Raw genomic sequence first — 16625 nt, 5'->3', positions numbered from 1 at the left:
GGGAGAGGGGGAGATGGGGAGGGAGTTACATGGATAGATGGATCATTGGTTTATTGAAAAATCACAATGTGCCGAATTGTGATGATGATTCAGACCAAACAGATACTCAGTTCAGAACATAGTTATCGACAATCAATAAAATGTGTACGGTAATAAAATGATTGCACCATTGTGAACATTTCAGTAAATAATTACAACGCACTGCAATATTTATTACAATTGATATAAACGACTTGGGTGAAGGGACAGAAGGGATGGGGTGAAATCGTCCCCAATTTGCACTAAGTGCGGTTAGCGGGCGGGTGAAACGATGTTTTACCCACCGGCCGGCCGCAATAGCGGCTTTTCACGCGGTATCGTCCCAAACCCGCTGCATTCTCGTTTCCCTGGTGGGCGGGCTCTCATTCGTCCGCCACGCCATCACCTCGCCGCTGCATCATGCCGGGCGCCCCATGTTTAAAGCCCAGCAGCGCACACACACCCGTCAGGGCTTTCAGCCCGTGACTGCTGCACAGAAGGCAGGATGGACTCGGAACACAAAAAGACTGCAGCCCCCAGGTTTAGCGACGCATCCCTCGAGCCACCTTTTGAACGCCGTGGAGGCCCGTCATGATGTCCCCCTCACCCCGCTCTGGCCGCGGGAGGAGCAGCGGCATCACCAATCCAGCATGGGAGGCGGTGGCCGTGGTGGTCAGCGCCAACGCCCTGCAAAAGAGGACAGCCACCCAGTGCCACTAAAGGAGGAATGGTCTCATCTGTTCCGCCAGGGTGACTCACCCTTCTCATCACTCGCAACTCACACACTCTCAAACCCTCCACACATCCACAGGGGTCCTCAGACCTCAAGGGACATCATCGCTAACTCTCACTCACACCCTCACATCTCCATCAGGCTCATATCCTCTCGAGCTCACGTCCTCATTCCCGTCACAACAAAAACAAAAATACCTGGAAAAACTCAGCAGGTCTGACAGCATCTGCGGAGAGGAACACAGTTAACGTTTCGAGTCCGAGTGACTCTTCAACAGAACTGAGGAAATAGAGAAATGAGGTGAAATATAAGCTGGTTGAGGGGGGGTGGGACAGGTAGAGCTGGATAGGGGGCCAGTGATAGGTGGAGGCAAAGAAGAGATTGCCAAACATGTCACAGACAAAAGGACAAAGAGGTGTTGACGGCGGTGATATTAGCTAAGGGATGTGCTAACGGGGACATTAAGGGTAGAAAGCATTCCTGTCCATGGCTCCGCTCACCACACAAACATTCCACTCAGTGCCATGTGTCCTGCTCACACTCTCTCCATCTGTTTTCATGCAGGAGGAGCTGGATCACATCAGCAGGGAGAGGTCCCACACCAAAGGGTGCAGGGAGGGGTGTGGAGTGGCCCACATTAGACCCCTCACTCACTTTGAGGGGTGTGTCATCGCGTTGACTGGAGAAGATGTGGACCGTGCAGGATGTGACGAGTGGAGTCCCACAGGGGTCTGTACTGGGGCCTCAACTTTTTACAATTTACATTAATGACTTAGATGAGGGGAGTGAAGACATGGTGGCTAAATTTGCAGATGACACAAAGATAGGTAGGAAAGTATGTTGTGAAGTGGACATGAGGAGGTTGCAGATGGATTTAGATAGATTGAGTGAGTGGGCAAAGATCTGGCAAATGGAGTTTAATGTGGGAAAATGTGAAGTTGTTCACTTTGGCAGGAAGAACATAAAAGCAGAATATTACTTAAATGGAGAATAGCTGCATCATTCTGAGGTGCAGAGAGATCTAAGTGTTCTAGTTTATGAGTCACAAAAAGTTATTATGCAGGTACAGCAAGTAATTAAGAAGAATAATGGAATTTTATCCTTTATTACGAGGAATTGGACATAAAAGTAAGGATGTTATGCTTCAGTTATACAGGGCATTGGTAAGACTGCACCTCGAATACTGTGTTCAGTTTTAATCTCCTTACTTAAGGATGTAAATGCATTGGAGGCGGTTCAAAGGAGGTTTACTAGATTGATACCTGGAATGAGTGGGTTGTCTTATGAGGAAAGGTTGGACAGACTGGGCTTGTTTCCACTGGAGTTTAGAAGAGTGAGGGGTGACTTGATTGAAGTATACAAGACCCTGAAAAGCCTTGACAAGGTGGACGTCGAAAGGATGTTTCCTCTTGTGGGTGAGTCCAGAACTAGGGGACACTGTTTTAAAATTAGGGGGCACCATTTTAGGACAGAGATGAGGAGAAATTTTTTCTCTCAGAGGGTTGTGCGGCTTTGGAACTCTCTGCCTCAGAAGGCGGTGGACGGGGGGGTCATTGAATATTTTTAAGGCAGATGTAGATAGGTTCTTGTTAGACCAGGGAATCAAAGGTTATCGGGGTTAGATGGGAATATGGAAATCGAAACACAAGATGATCAGCCATGATCTTATTGAATGGCGGAGCAGGCTCGAGGGGCCAAACAGTCTAATCCTGTTCCTATTTCTTATGTTCTTATGCCTGCAGCGACGGTGAGGTCAGTGATGAGCACCAACCTGAGGATCATCCCTCTCTCAACACCACTGTGAGTGTCTCTCTCTCCTGCTTTTGAATCTGCTGCCATGCACTAATTATCTCTACTTTGGTTCACAGGGAGCTCTGCCAAGCAACCGACACCCTCAGCCAACCAGTCCCTCAGCTCCATCCAGGTCCTCACCTCCAGCCAAGAGGACACCTCCTCCAGTGAAGAGCTGGAAATAAGCAGCCTGGAAGACCCGTCACAGCGCTTACCCACACCCTCCACCAGCGCAGAGACACACACCTCGGTGAGACCTAGATCTAGAGCAGGCCCGAGTTCACAATCTGGTGGTCACTGCATGGACACGTGTCCGCAGCAGGGAGAGGCAGGTTCAGCCGAGCTCCCGGCACTCGGAGGGACTGCTGGGGAAGAGGCATCTGTGAGGTCCGAGTCAGATGATGAAGCTCATGGAAGTCTCATACGAGCTCTCTCCCAAACGCACAGATCCTTCCCATGTCTCATTTATCTCAGTGTCCTGAGCATTTTCAATGCCGCCTGTCGGGTTCTTTTTCAGTTGACCATCTGAGCTGACCTGCATCTCCAATGATCGCACCCCCATGCAGCACCTGATCTCGCCCACCACGACTCTCATTTCACTTTCGATTTGGACAGCATGGTGCTAATTCAATTTTATTTTCGCTCTCCTGTCCTGTACCCTCCTCCAGCCACCCATTTGCTCTCCCCCGTCACAGCTGACCCCCCGGCATCACCTTCCACCTCCCCTCATTGACCTGCCAGCCACAAGCCTTTTCCTTTGGGATGTCCGGGTGAACAAGCACGTTCCCTGCCTTCTTGAAAATCCCACCCCCATCCACATTCACCTCCCCGACCTCCTCCTTCCCACCCCCAGGGTGCGTGTCTGCCTCCGAGTCCCCACCAACCACCCTCACCCTCCCATCCCATTGCCTCACTTTGCCCTTGGTCATTCTCACCGTTCCCTCCTACCACACCCACCCTCACTTCGGTCCCCTTGCACATTCATCTGGACATGCCCCTCTCCAGAGCCCCCCCACTGGAACTCATCCCTCTGGGAACCCCCCCGCACCCCCCCCTTAGTCCTCCCACCGTCACCTCCCCCACCCCACTTAGTCTCTCCCCCTTCCGACACCCTTAATCTTTCCCCCCCTCCCAACTCCTTCCTCCAGCCTTACCTCTTCCTCCAGCCCTACTCCTTCATCCTTCCTGACTCCCTCAGACAACCTCACTGCTTCCTCTATCCTTCCTCCACCCTTACTCCTGGCCCGCTCCACACTCCTTCCTCCCCCCAGACTCCTTCCCCTTTCTGCACATCTTCCTCCCCTGGACTCCCTCCCTTTCCCCCCTCTGAACTCCTTCCTTTACATCTTCCACCCCCCTTACACCTACCTCTCCAGCTGCCAACTTCTCCATTAGCCTCTCCTCTCCTGTATTCCCTCCCTCCCCAACTTTACTCCACCTGACACAGTTCCTGGGCTGACTTCTTAAAGTCTTCTAATTAAAATTCAGCAGGATTGCTTACGCCCAAACTAAACATAGGGGCAGCGCTGACTCACAAAGTGGAACAGGGTCTCTGCTTCCACTCTGGAGGGTGGGATGGGATGGAGCGGTGATACCTTCCCGGGTCAGCTCCACGACGATCCGGGCTCTGAGTGAGCTGTCAGACATCGCTAAGAGGAATTCTAGATAATACTCACATATACTCGTTTCCCAGCTACTGTACTTTACCACTGCCGGGGCAGGCGGGGGGAGAACTGGGGGCATGGAGGACTGGGGGTTAGGTGTTAAGAGGAAACAAGAGTAAAATGTGACACCAAGTCGAAGGAGGAGTCAAGGGGTCATTCGGACAAGTGACTAAAAGTTTGGTCAAAGCTTATGTTTTAAGGAGCGTCTTAAACAAAAAAGGGTAGAGATATTTAGAGGGGGAATTCTGGAATTAAGAGTCTAATGATGACCATGAAACCATTATCAATTGTCGTAAAAACCCACCTGGGTTGGCACTCTGCTTTTAGGGAAGGAAATCTGCTGTCCTTACCTGGTCTGGCCCTACATGTAACTCCAACGCCCTCTGAAACAGCCTGGCAAGCTACTCCGTTCCCAAGGGCAATTAGGGATGGGCTTCAAATGCCAGCCTGGCCAGCGACGCCCACATCCCACGAACGAACGAACGAATGAACGAGGGAAAAAAAAAACTGAAGCTGTTGCCACCAAAGGCACAGCAACGAAAACTGAGGATGCTCAACAGCCCCAGTCTCAGAGGAGTGCAGATATTTCGGAGGGGGTTGTGGGGGGGGACTGGAGGAGATCACCGAGGGAGGGGCCATGGGAAGATTGAAAACAAGGGTGAGAATTTTAAAATCAAAACACTGCCAACGCGGGTGAGAGCGCGCAGGGGTAAGAGGGAAACAAGACTTGCTGCGAGTTAAGACAAGAGCAGGAGGGTTGTGGAGGAGCTCTGACAAGAGAAAAATTTTGAATAGCAAAAGCTTTGGACCGAAACACCAGAGTACGGATCAATTTTACAGAAAGCGAGCCAGTTAAAACCTCCTGCTTTTTAAAAAATTTATTCTTTAGTCGTTTGGTGGTACAGAACTTGAGCGCTGCTGAAAAGAGATGTTTCTTGTCGGAGCTTTTCATCTTGCACTCATCACGACAATTCGCAAGAAAACCAAATGTAAAGGGGGAACAACAATCTATGCTGAATGAGAAGTGCGCGCTGGTTGGTTGTCAAGTGGACTCTGATTGGTAGTGGCGTTGCCACGGAGCATGCACCAGTTGCTGGTGATTGACAGTTAACTGCCAAGCATTGTTTGAAATTTAAACCAGGCAGCTCGACTCTGATAGGTCAAGGCATTTGCCCTGAGGGATAAACCAGCGAACGGCTGCCACTTATTTTGTTTAGCTGAAACAGGTGCAATACGTGTAAGTGTTCTTCCTGCCTGTAAAGAACAGGTCCCTGTGGATTCCAGTCCACGCAAACGCACCACACTGAGCCCGGCTGACAATCTTAAATTGGTTGCCAGCGTAATTGTTAGCGCGCCGAGGATTGTTTAGCATGCGCTGTCCTATCGCGGAATCACATCTAACGTGGGACACCGTTTTGAATTTTGCAAACGCGGACTGGTTGGGTGCGGTCTGTTATCTTGCCCGTTGCCAACAGTGGCTGGGACATGCAGTTTGATAAGATCTGCCAGTCCTCGAGATGTACAGCCTACACGCCGAGCATCGTGCTGCCACTGAAATTCACATGCCACGTTACTCATTCGTGTGATAGGCAGAACGCCTTTTTGGCTTGACGGCAGCATCCTGTTAGTGGCAAACGCCACTGGTGTTGCTACTGCATTGTGGGTTTTACGACAACTGATAACAGTCGTCATGGTCACCACTACTGAGGTTGGAATTCAGAATTTTACTAATTGAATTTAAGTGCCGCCAGGGTGGGATTTGAACCTGGGTCCCCACAGCATCAGACTGGGCCTCTGGTTTACCAGCCCAGTGACATTATCACTGCACCACCATCTCCCCACTTGCCCGACCTGGAAATGACGGCGAGTCACAAAAGCCAGGCTAAAAGGAACTTGCACCAGCGGTTTTTGGAATTCAATTGACTTCAGCTCCTAATCAGATCAGTTTGCAAACAGGACACTTCATGCCTCAAATAAAATTCTAAACTGTTTCCATGTTTCAAGAGTTTCTTTTTTTACACATTGGGGTCTGGAAGGGATTTTTGATTAATTTAGATTTGAGAATACACAAGATAATTAATAACCAGTACATTAGAGATTAATACGCATGCAAAGGGACTGCCCGGAGCTGTACAGTACTAAATAGTCGCAGAGCTAGTTTCTGGTCTACGCAGAATTAGCTGGTCTGGGGCTCAGGTTACAGTTGTTGCAAAATACTTTTCAAGCGGCAGTGTTTGGGCAGATGCACTGACGGAGAGGTGACAGAACTCGACCCTCCCCTTCGCGCCAAAAAAAAAAATCGCTTGTTTTTTTTTAAGGTTTTAACGTTCAACAAACGTGGCTGCTCCCTTTACACACCTGTCGTGGATCCAGTCCATAGCTCTGGAAGCCTCCACTGTGATGACGGTGTATGTGTAGAGCGCCTCTCCTCCACACGGAGGTCTCCAGCAGTCAAAGAGCCCCGCCATAGTGAGCAGCCGCCGACCTGTCCACTCCTCACCGTCGCCCTGAAACAACAATACACGGGTGTTAATCCTCCGGCGACCTGGCAAATCAGCACAAGACAGGCAGGAAAAAAGATCAGAAAGAGAGGCACTGGGTACAAGAGCAGGGAGGTTGTGCTGAACCTTGATCAAGCTCTGGTTAGGACACACCTAGAGCATTGCGCCCCAGTTCTGGTCACCACACTTTAGGGGAGGATGTGAGGGTCCTGGCAAAGGTGCAGAGGGCATTTACCAGAACGGTCCCAGGGATGAGGGCATTTTAGCTACAAGGTTAGGTTGGAAAAGCTGGGGTTGTCCTCCTTGAAGCAAAGGAGATTTGCTAGAGGTGTACAAGATTATGACAGGTTTAGATAAGGTAGGCAAAGAAAAGTCGCTCCCATTGGCTGATGATACAAGGACTGGAGGGGACACAGATTAAGTTTTGGGGCAAGTAATATGCGGGTGATATGAGGAAGACTTTTTTAAAAAAAAAATGCAGCAAGTGATAATGACCAGAGCTCGCTGTACACGACGGGGGTGGAAGCAGAGACAATGAATGATTTCAAAAGGGAACTGGATGGGCACTCGAGGGAAATAAAACCTGCAGGGTTATTGGGATCGAGCGAGGGAATGGGACTGACTAGATTGCTCGACGCAGGGTTAATACGGACCCCACCACCATCTTCCGTGCCATAATGACTCTATTAAGACAAAGAGGCAGCGCGTGGGATCTTACTCTGTACTAAAATGGCTGCCGCGCTTTCAACCAGGACTGCGGTCCAGTGTAACATACTAAATATGAACCTGCTTCCAGGAACTATAGCTGGCAATTTTTAAACGTACGATTTTTCTCCTTTATTTTCACAAGGAGAATATCGCTTAAAAAAAAAATCGGGAAATAATACCATTCCCACCCCACAGCTGCATAAAGCCAATGTGGATCGGGTCACTGCGCAGTCCAAATAGAGCAACTCTCCCCATGTTACTCTGTGCTTTAGCCACGACAGAATTGCACCCATTCTGATATCGGAGAGACAGTTTGCTCACTACCGACTCGTGACATTTCTGGGGGAGTCGGTAGGTAGGTAGGTAGGTAGGTCAGGTGTTTCTCGCGTGTCGGTGTGGACACGATGGGCCGAAGGGCCTCTTCTGCACTGTGTGATTCCGTGGAGATAATTCAATTTAATGGAAAGATAGGGCAGAAAAGGGACATCCTGATTCGCAAATCACACCACGTAGTGCAGTCACGGATCAAAACATACGGTGAGGGGAAGGTGTTGGGAGGAGAGGCAGTCTTTAAACAAGTTAGATTTCCACATGTCTACATGAATCATGGGCAGGTAATAGTGACAACAATCTTTATTCGCTGTTTCCACAAGTCTTCTCTCTCTCTCTCTCTTTGGCTAATTAAACACATTGAGCTAATCACAGATCTCTCTCTCCTACACTCTGATTATCCTCTTGGAAACATGCTGACGTTGGAGCAATCACCATCGGAACTCCATTAATTTAATCAAGTAAAATAACTGATTCAGGTTAAAAGCCGATTGCCGGGGACGCACTCAGCAGAATTAAGTAATTTACAAAGAGATAGGGTAAGAGAGGCCGGGGCGGATCAATGCATCCCTGCCTTTTGGCAATGTTTGTTTTGCGGTAATGGAGGCGATTAGAGCAAGGATTATATTTCGAACACGTAGTGGGGTCGAGCACTGGTCATACACGAAACGGGCCACTTGGGTCCCTCCCCGAGTTTGTCCTCCTGTTACGGGAGAAGCTCATCAACGTCCCTTGGGACAAAAGGGTGCACTGGGTCTGTGTCACGGTGCTGAATCTCTTGCTTTAGGGAGGGCAGTCAGGTGCTGGTCTGCCTCCGCATCCAGGCAGCCACTTCAAGCCTTCGGAGGCCGCAGAAATATCTGTACATCGAACCTCTTCCCAAATGACGTGCACCAGCTAAACGGCCTCGATTGTGACGCACAGATCCTTGTTTATAAGCCTGGGTGGGGGGGGAAGAGGGTGAGGTCGGGGGTGGGGGTCTCCATGCCTTCTTGCAGAAGCTGCCTTTTACCAGTCGGTCAGGGGAAGAATCCGCACCTCCACCAGTCTGGCGTCGTGTGGTGGCTGGCAGGAGGGACGGCCTGGGCCGCCAACGCTGACCAGAGTCAGGGACATATTGGATGGACGAAGGAGCGGGCTACATGTCGACAGAAGAACAGGCACGACACAGGCGTCCCCGGGTAGCGCCCAGCATCGAGAACCTTAAAAACGCAGCGCCAAGGCCCCCGACTACGCTCCTGGGGCAGAGGCCGGTGCAGCACTCCCGCCTGAGCTGAACCCCGTCCAGATGGAATTTCTCATCAGTGCCAGGCCGCGCCACCCCCCGCCACCCCCCCACCCCCACCCCCGCCCCCCCACAAAACCGGACGGACACATTTACTCCCTCAGGGTTCCCAGAGCCTTGCTCCCTATTTATCCCTCAACCAACATCACTTACAAAGAAACGGACAAGGGCAATCTGGTCATTGTCACCAGGCTCTCTGTGGGATCCTGCTGTGCGCAAGTTGGCTGCCGCATTCCCTGCAGCAGACTATACTTCAGAGCTACCTAAACTGGCTATAAAGAGGCTAGGGACGTCCTGAGTTTGTAAAAGGCCCGACAGAAACGCAATCTCTTTCGTACCTCCTCTTTCTCGCAGGTCTGTGGGAAGTAGATGAAGAAGGGCTGCTTTTCACCAAAAAGCCTCTGCCACTCATAGAATCCATCAGCCAACACCACACAGCGCTGCCCTTTAATGAAAGGATCCTGTTGAAGAACAGGTTAAGATGGTTACAGGTGTCGAACAGCTGAGGGCTGCGCAGTCTGGATCCAAACGCCCCGATTTTGAAGACGTTTCTGAAGTTTCTGTCTCAGGACATGCAATATTCTCGTTTCAAACTTTCAAAGGCGGGGGGTCTCCATAATTACAGCACAGAAGGAGGCCATTCAGCCCTTTGTGACTGTGCTGGCTTGCCAGAGGAGTGATTAACCTACTGCCAATCCCCAGCCTTCCCCGCCACCCCACCCCGGCAATATCCCTTTATTCTTCCTGTTCAGATAACGATACAATTTCCTTTCTAAATGCCTCAGTTGACCCTGACTCCACCACACTCTCAGGCAGTGCATTCCAGATCCCAACCGCTCACCGTGTGAAAAAGTTTTTCCTCATGTCGCCACTGCTTCTTTTGACAATTACCTTAAATCTGAGCTCTTATGTCCAAGGTTCCTTAGACAGCACCTTTCAAACACACAACCACTACCATCTAGAAGGACAAGGACAGCGGATAGATGGGAACACCATCACCTGGAAGTTTCCTCTCCAAGCCACTCACCATCCTGACTTGGAAATGTATCACCGTTCCTTCACTGTCGCTGGGTCAAAATCCTGGAACTCCCTCCCTAACAGCACTCTGGGTGTACCTACGCCAGGTGGACTGCGGCGGTTTAAGAAGGCAGCTCACCACCACCTTCTCAAGGGCAACTAGGGGTGGGCAATAAATAAATGCTTGGCCCAGCCAGCGACGCCCCACATCCCGTAAACGAATAAAAAAAAAAAACCAATGGGAACGGTTTCTCCCTATCTAATCTGTCCGGAACCCTCATGACCTCCTCGCAACCTTCTCTTCTCCGAGGAATTGAGTCCCAATTTAGAATGTAGAACTCACTACCCATCAGGAGCGGTCGAGGTGAATAGCATATACGAGTTTCGGGGAAGCTGGATAAACACGAGGGATAGGGCGGGTTAGATGAGGTGGTTTGTCTGGAGCATAAGCAGCAGCCTAGCCCGAGTGGCCTGTTTCTCTATGGCACGTAATCCAGCTAGTTGTCTGACACAATGATAATGAATTTAGGGAGAGATGGTGGCGTAGTGATAATGTCACCAGGCTAGTAACGCAAAGGCCCATGGTTAACGCTCTGGAAACATGGGTTCACGTCCCAGCACAGCAGCTGATAGAATCTAAATTCAGTGAATAAATTTGGAATGTACGGGCTTGCCATCATTAATGGCAATCGCGATCAAGACCACGATCGTACAAACCCAACTGGTTGACTAATGTCCTTTGGGGAGGGAAATCTGCCGTCCTTATCTGGCCTGGCCTCCATGTGACTCCAGACCCCACAGCAATTCAATTCAAGGGCAATTAGGGATGGGCAACCGAACACTCGCCTTGCCAGCGAACACTCACATCCCGTGGAAAGAATACCAAAAACAAAAACAAAAAAAAAAAAATGATTTGGGGTAGATCATTGGCGAGTGTTTACTGAAGGTCACACACCTTATACGACTTCTTCTGCATCATCCCATCACTGCGACAGTTACTGGTGTTGTACTGCATTTTCGAGGGATCGTTCTCCCGGAACCAGGATGGAATGAGTCCCCAACGCATAGCCGCTAGGATTGGCTCCGCGCTCTCCGCATCCTGTCAACGCAAACAGAAAGAGTCAGTCGGCCAGATACAACGGATCCTGCCCCCATCTTCAGTGTGGGCTCAGTTCCTGCTCCCGGAGGGTGGGGGTGTTCCTGATGGAAAGAGCACACGAGCTGATTCTGGATTACAAGAAGTTCGGATTTGGCTGCGATGGCCCTGCAGCTAAAAAAAAAAAGAGGTGCTAACACTCACTATCCAAACACACAATGAGGGTACGTGTTACAGTGCAGCTGGGACCTGGACAACTGCAGCATCTCACGTTAAAGGGTACTGAACTAACAAACTCAGATCGCAGTGTTCAAATCCCACCATAGAAAATCATGAGGATGAACCCGATAAATTGAGTGGGAAAGCGCAGTCACCTCCTCTTGATCGACAAGGACTTCGCCTGCAGCTATGACCCAAACATCAACGTCTCTGGGTGGAGTGAGGGGGGTGGTGGAACCACTGCGCTGAAGGTGTACAGACGCAGCCCTTGTCAACACCAGGCACTGGAACCTCTGCCGCTCATGCCAAGAGCCCTCAGGGGCTTTGCACCATCCGCCCAGCTCAGGTCAAGTGTGTGAAGGAGCAACTCAACACTCGCCTGGATGGGCGCAGGTATAAGAACATGCGAGAAGCTCGTGTTATGACACAGCAGATGGTAAATGCTGAGCTGCTCAAATCCCAGATGTAGACTTGAAATAACTGTCACAACTAATTTTCAATTTGTATGTTTCGAGATGTGGGCTTGGAATTCAGGAATAATAAGGCCACTGAGTCTTAGGAGGTTTTTATACAACTAAATTATTAAACATTTATTAATAAAAAGAGAAAATTGTAAGAACATAAATATGTCTACAAATTACTGCTACAATATCTTTTAAAGCCCCTAGTTAATCTGATTCCCAGTTGCACCTTCATTAAGGCAACAGTAAGTCACATTGATTTTAAAAGACCCGGGCAAAGTAAACGATGCCCTGAAGAGTCGAATTCAAAGTGAGTTCTCTCCACTTCAGTCCCTGGGGGCAGCAGGTTGGTGCACACAGGCTGCAGGACTTTTCACACTTGTTGAATCCTAAAGCTGCATACCCTTACACACCAGCCTTCAGATTTTCCCCTTTGAGTGCAAATTCCCATTGTTTCTCTGTCTTCCTGATAATAAAAACCTCTCTGAGCACTAAGTTTTACCAGTAATCTTTGGGAAAAATAAACACACTGTTTCTAAACTTCACCTGGCTAGGTGACGCATTTCACTCCTCCTTTGAAAACAATCTAGTCTGATTTAAAAATGCAAATGTCCTTTTATACCTTACATTCTAAACTTCCCCCATGTTTACATCAAAGCCTTCAGACCAGCTGCCTTTAATCCAATTAAGTCACACACACACACACACCCCCTACTATTACTCTATTTTACAATAAATTCCAATAACATTATGAGAATTATATCTTCCTGACACTTGTCAGCACCCAGGAGGGAGCAGTTTATCTTGGTGCCCCTGCCACCCCACCCAATGTCCCATCTTACAGGACACATTGCGGCAGTGCATTGAGTTCACTTCAACAACATCTCCCTTCACCCCGCAGCCTCTAACACCAAGAGCGGCAAGTAGAACAATGACATTGGAACCCTACCACCTCAGAGCTCCCCTCCCTGTCACACGCCATCCTGACATGTACCATATCGTTGGGCCAATATCCTGCAACTCCCTAACGCCGTGTGGGAGCACCATCAATAAGGGGCCATCACCTTCTCACGGGCATGGGTCAAAGTTGGGGCCTTGCCGGAATAAGAAAAAAACTAAACTCACCGGACCTGACGGAAGGTCCTGATCACCCTGAAAGGTTAAGCGCGGAGTTATTCAGCCTGACCTGCTGAATATTCCAAGCATTTTCTGTTTTTATTTCAGCTTTCCAGTGTCTGCAATGTTTTGCTTTTGCAGTTGTGTTTAATTCCCAGTCAGGTGAGCCTGGGAATGCACCCCTGCCAGTGCACTTGGGACCACGCGCCAGTCCGTACCTGAGGAACTGGACCCCAGCAAGGAAAGGAAATGTGGCAGAAAGTAACAAGCTGGATTTCCTCTCCCCACTGCCCCGAAGTTCTTTTCACTATGGATTGAATGCAACGCAGAAACCCGGAGGGGAGGGGAGGAGGGGGGCAATGACTCAATTTACTGTCATCAGCACAAACAAAATCAAATAAATTGTAAAAGTCTTTCCATTCCCCGAGCGCTAAGAAATACATTAGATAAACCGGGACAGGAATTACTTTGTGAAAGTGTTTTCTGGACACCAGCACTGGGCTGTTAGAATGCGGGCATCTGTTGAACGAGGGCTTGTACTTGTCTCGGTCCCCGTCTCTCCACTCAGGGTCCCTTCTCCTCCCTTGCCCATCGCGATAGGCGCAGGCACGTCTGATCTGATCGGCAGCCAGTGAGCACGCAGTGCGCCCGCACATGTCGGCCACGAGTAGCGCTTGGTACAAATCCTTAGATTTTTAAGCCTGTAAAAGAGATGGTACAAGGTCAAATTAATCACGTCCGCCACAGCATGAGCGAAGGGTGCAGTCTAATCGCAAAATTCAGACCACTTTATAATGCTATCTTGGGCCCTTTGAGTGCATCCACTGGTTGATGATCAACATCCACATAAAACTCTTCATCATCTTAATTCGGGGTGTGCCACGAAAAGTTGGAAGCAACGGGCTTCAGATCTAGGAAGAAGCGACGAAGGGAGGTGAGGGAACCTGGCAGGGTCAAGCCCCTGGGAAGAGGTGGGGTTGGAGGAAGAGATGACGACGCTCCCTGTCCCTATTTCAAAGCATCCAGGATGAAATCACATCGGATTGCAAACTCGGAGGGAAACAAAGGTTAGAGCTCTAAACTATAATTCAGCGAAAATCAACAAGGGAAAGTGATTTCGAAACCAGTGCAAAAGTTTCCCAACTTTTTCCCACCGGGAAAACGATGTTCAATTTGCTGGAAAATGTCAGGTTTGGGCAACATGGATTGAAGGTTATCGTACTTTCCATCCATCTCCCCCACCCCATTATAAAAACTGAATTACACGCATCCATAAAGTGCAAATGAGCAACAACTTCCACTTACTGTTCTGCCCAACAACATAATCATTGTGAGGGGGCCTATAAAGTGCTCCCACCAGCGTTTACTGACTCTTGCTATTCCTAATCTCCACCCATACTGATTCTAATCCACAATCTTCTGAGCCAAGATCCTCCCTCACTCACGCCCTTATGTCGTCCTTTACTATCAGGGTTACCCCTCTTTTTTTCCATTTTATCTGTCTTTTTTTAAATACTGCGCACCCTGGAATATTTATTTCCCAACCTTGACCACCTTGTAACCATGTCTCTGTGATGGCAATTAGATCTAAGCCATCATTTGTGCCACTAGCTCATCTACCTTGTTGTGGGTGCTCCGCGCATTCAAATAAAAAACCTTTAATTTCGTTTTTTTTTTAAATCGCTATTCCCTGCATGGGCCTCACTCGCTGATGCACAATTACCGTTAAACTCTCGGTCTCTTCTTGTCCCGCTCTGTTTGTTTTTATCTGCGTCGCTACACTATTCTGCTGTCTCAACTTTTCTCTTTGGGTTCCTAAACCCACCTTCACCTGAATTCTCCTCACCGATAAGGGAGCTGGTGGCGCAGTGATATTGTCACTGGACTGGTAATCCAAAGACCCAGGGGTAATGCTCTGGGGACTCGGGTTGGAATCCCAACTTGGCAGATAGCGGAATTTGAATTCAATTAAAATCTGGAATTAAAAGTCTAATGATGACTTTTATTATCATAAAAGCCCATCTGGGAAATCTGCCACCCTACATTTGATGGTTAAATGCCCTATGAAAAAGGGCAATTAGGAATGGGCAATAAACGCTGGCCTAGCCAGCGACACCCACATCCTGGTGAATGAAAAAAAGTTTAAGGTCCTATTCCAAAGTCCCAGTTATACAATTCACGAGGACACTGGTCCCATCCCAATGGAGCGACTCTCTTTTCCCTGGAGCACTGGTTCCTGTGCCCCATGAATCAAAGCTCCTTCTTCCCAAGCCACTCTTTGAGCCATGTATTTAAGTCTCTAATCTGTTTGACCCTATGCCAATTAGCATGTGGGCTTAGGTAACAATTCAAGGATGATTACCTTTGATCTTCTGCATTTTGGTTTAGACCCCCCCCCCAACTCTTCAAACTCACTTGCAGGACATCATTCCAAGTTCTACCCGTGTCACTGGTTCCTACGTGGGCTACAACGACTGGATCTTTCCACCCTCCCACTCCATAAACAGGGGACATAGGTTCAGGGGTGAGAGGTGGGAGGTCCAGAGGGGATTCGAAGGGGGGGAATTCTTTCACCGAGAAGGTGTTGGGGATCTGGAGCTCATCGCCTGAAAGGGTGGTAGAGGCAGGAAACGCTCATTAACATTTTTAAAAAGTCAGACGGGCACTTGAAGTGACCGACAGCAACTATGAACTGAGAGCTGGAACGCGGGCACGGGCTGGAGGGCTACTTGTCAGCTGCAGACACGAAGGCCCGATTGCCTCCTTACACGTTGCCAATTTCTACCACTTCAGCTACAGGATGCGAGGGGTATTTTTGACATGAAGTCTGCAGATTTTAACCGTTTGAAAAATGCACCTGCAGTCTGGCAGAAAGCTACACAGATGAGGCGAGTTGTAGCGTCGAAATCCGGTCTACACACCGCAGCGACAGCTGGTCTCAGCCCTGGTACAGGGGCATGGTAGTTGACCTCAGTGCCCTTCTGGAGAGAAGGGAGGGGGGGAAAAAATCTCCATCAGCATCTCCTCACTCCTGATCCCCACAAATGAGCCCTGATAGTCAATTTGTGAGAACAGAATGAAGTTTGGCAATGACAGTGTACATTAGAATAGCAAATGAACGAAAAGCAACTATTTTGAGCGTAGGAGCCTGTTGCACGAACCACCACCTACAGAGGAGAGGAAACTGAAAAATAAATAGAAAGGCAGCAGTCAGAATGAAACTAGCAATTCACAAATGTTTCTGAAAAACACTATCGCAGATTAGCATACACTTTCCGAAAAACCACACTGATTTACTCAGCACCCTCACTTTGTGATTTTTCTAAACTAAAACGTTCTAACAGCTTAAATTTATGCAGGGCACCACCGAACATCCTAAAAGTCAGTCAGTGAGCAAACACGAATCACAGATTTACACCGGGCTTCACTTTCTTTTACCCACCCTTCATAACCAAATTGCGAGAGTGAAAACAAATCAGCGTCTCCCATATTGGACCAAAACAGCTCAGAAGCTTTTTTTAAAATATAATACGAAAGCGAAATACTGCGGATGCTGGAAATCTGAAATAAAAACAGAGAGTTAACGTTTCTAGTCGGTCCGAGCGCGCTGAAGAAGGGTCAGGCAGGCTCGAAACATTAACTCTGTTGATGCCGCCAGACCTGCTGAGTTTTTCCAGCATTTTCTG

General features: G+C 49.0%; 1 protein-coding gene across 1 annotated transcript in view; it reads right to left on the bottom strand.

Moving 5' to 3' along the window:
• Nucleotides 1–13634, bottom strand: part of hmces (5-hydroxymethylcytosine binding, ES cell specific) — a 22102-nt gene extending 8468 nt beyond the window's left edge. Inside the window, exons 1-4 of the mRNA XM_078543028.1 lie at nucleotides 13407–13634; nucleotides 11003–11146; nucleotides 9369–9491; nucleotides 6561–6713 (exon numbers count right to left, since the gene is read on the bottom strand). Of these exons, the coding sequence (XP_078399154.1) occupies nucleotides 6561–6713; nucleotides 9369–9491; nucleotides 11003–11146; nucleotides 13407–13595 (609 nt within the window). The 5' untranslated portion in view covers nucleotides 13596–13634. The remainder of the gene's footprint in view (nucleotides 1–6560; nucleotides 6714–9368; nucleotides 9492–11002; nucleotides 11147–13406) is intronic.
• Between the last annotated feature and the right edge of the window lie 2991 nt (nucleotides 13635–16625).

This window comes from Cetorhinus maximus, chromosome 6 (genome assembly GCF_964194155.1).
Source record: "Cetorhinus maximus chromosome 6, sCetMax3.hap1.1, whole genome shotgun sequence".
NCBI classification, from domain to species: Eukaryota; Metazoa; Chordata; class Chondrichthyes; order Lamniformes; family Cetorhinidae; genus Cetorhinus; species Cetorhinus maximus.
Note: the sequence above shows the minus strand (reverse complement) of the source record. Positions and strands in the feature narration are given on the sequence as shown.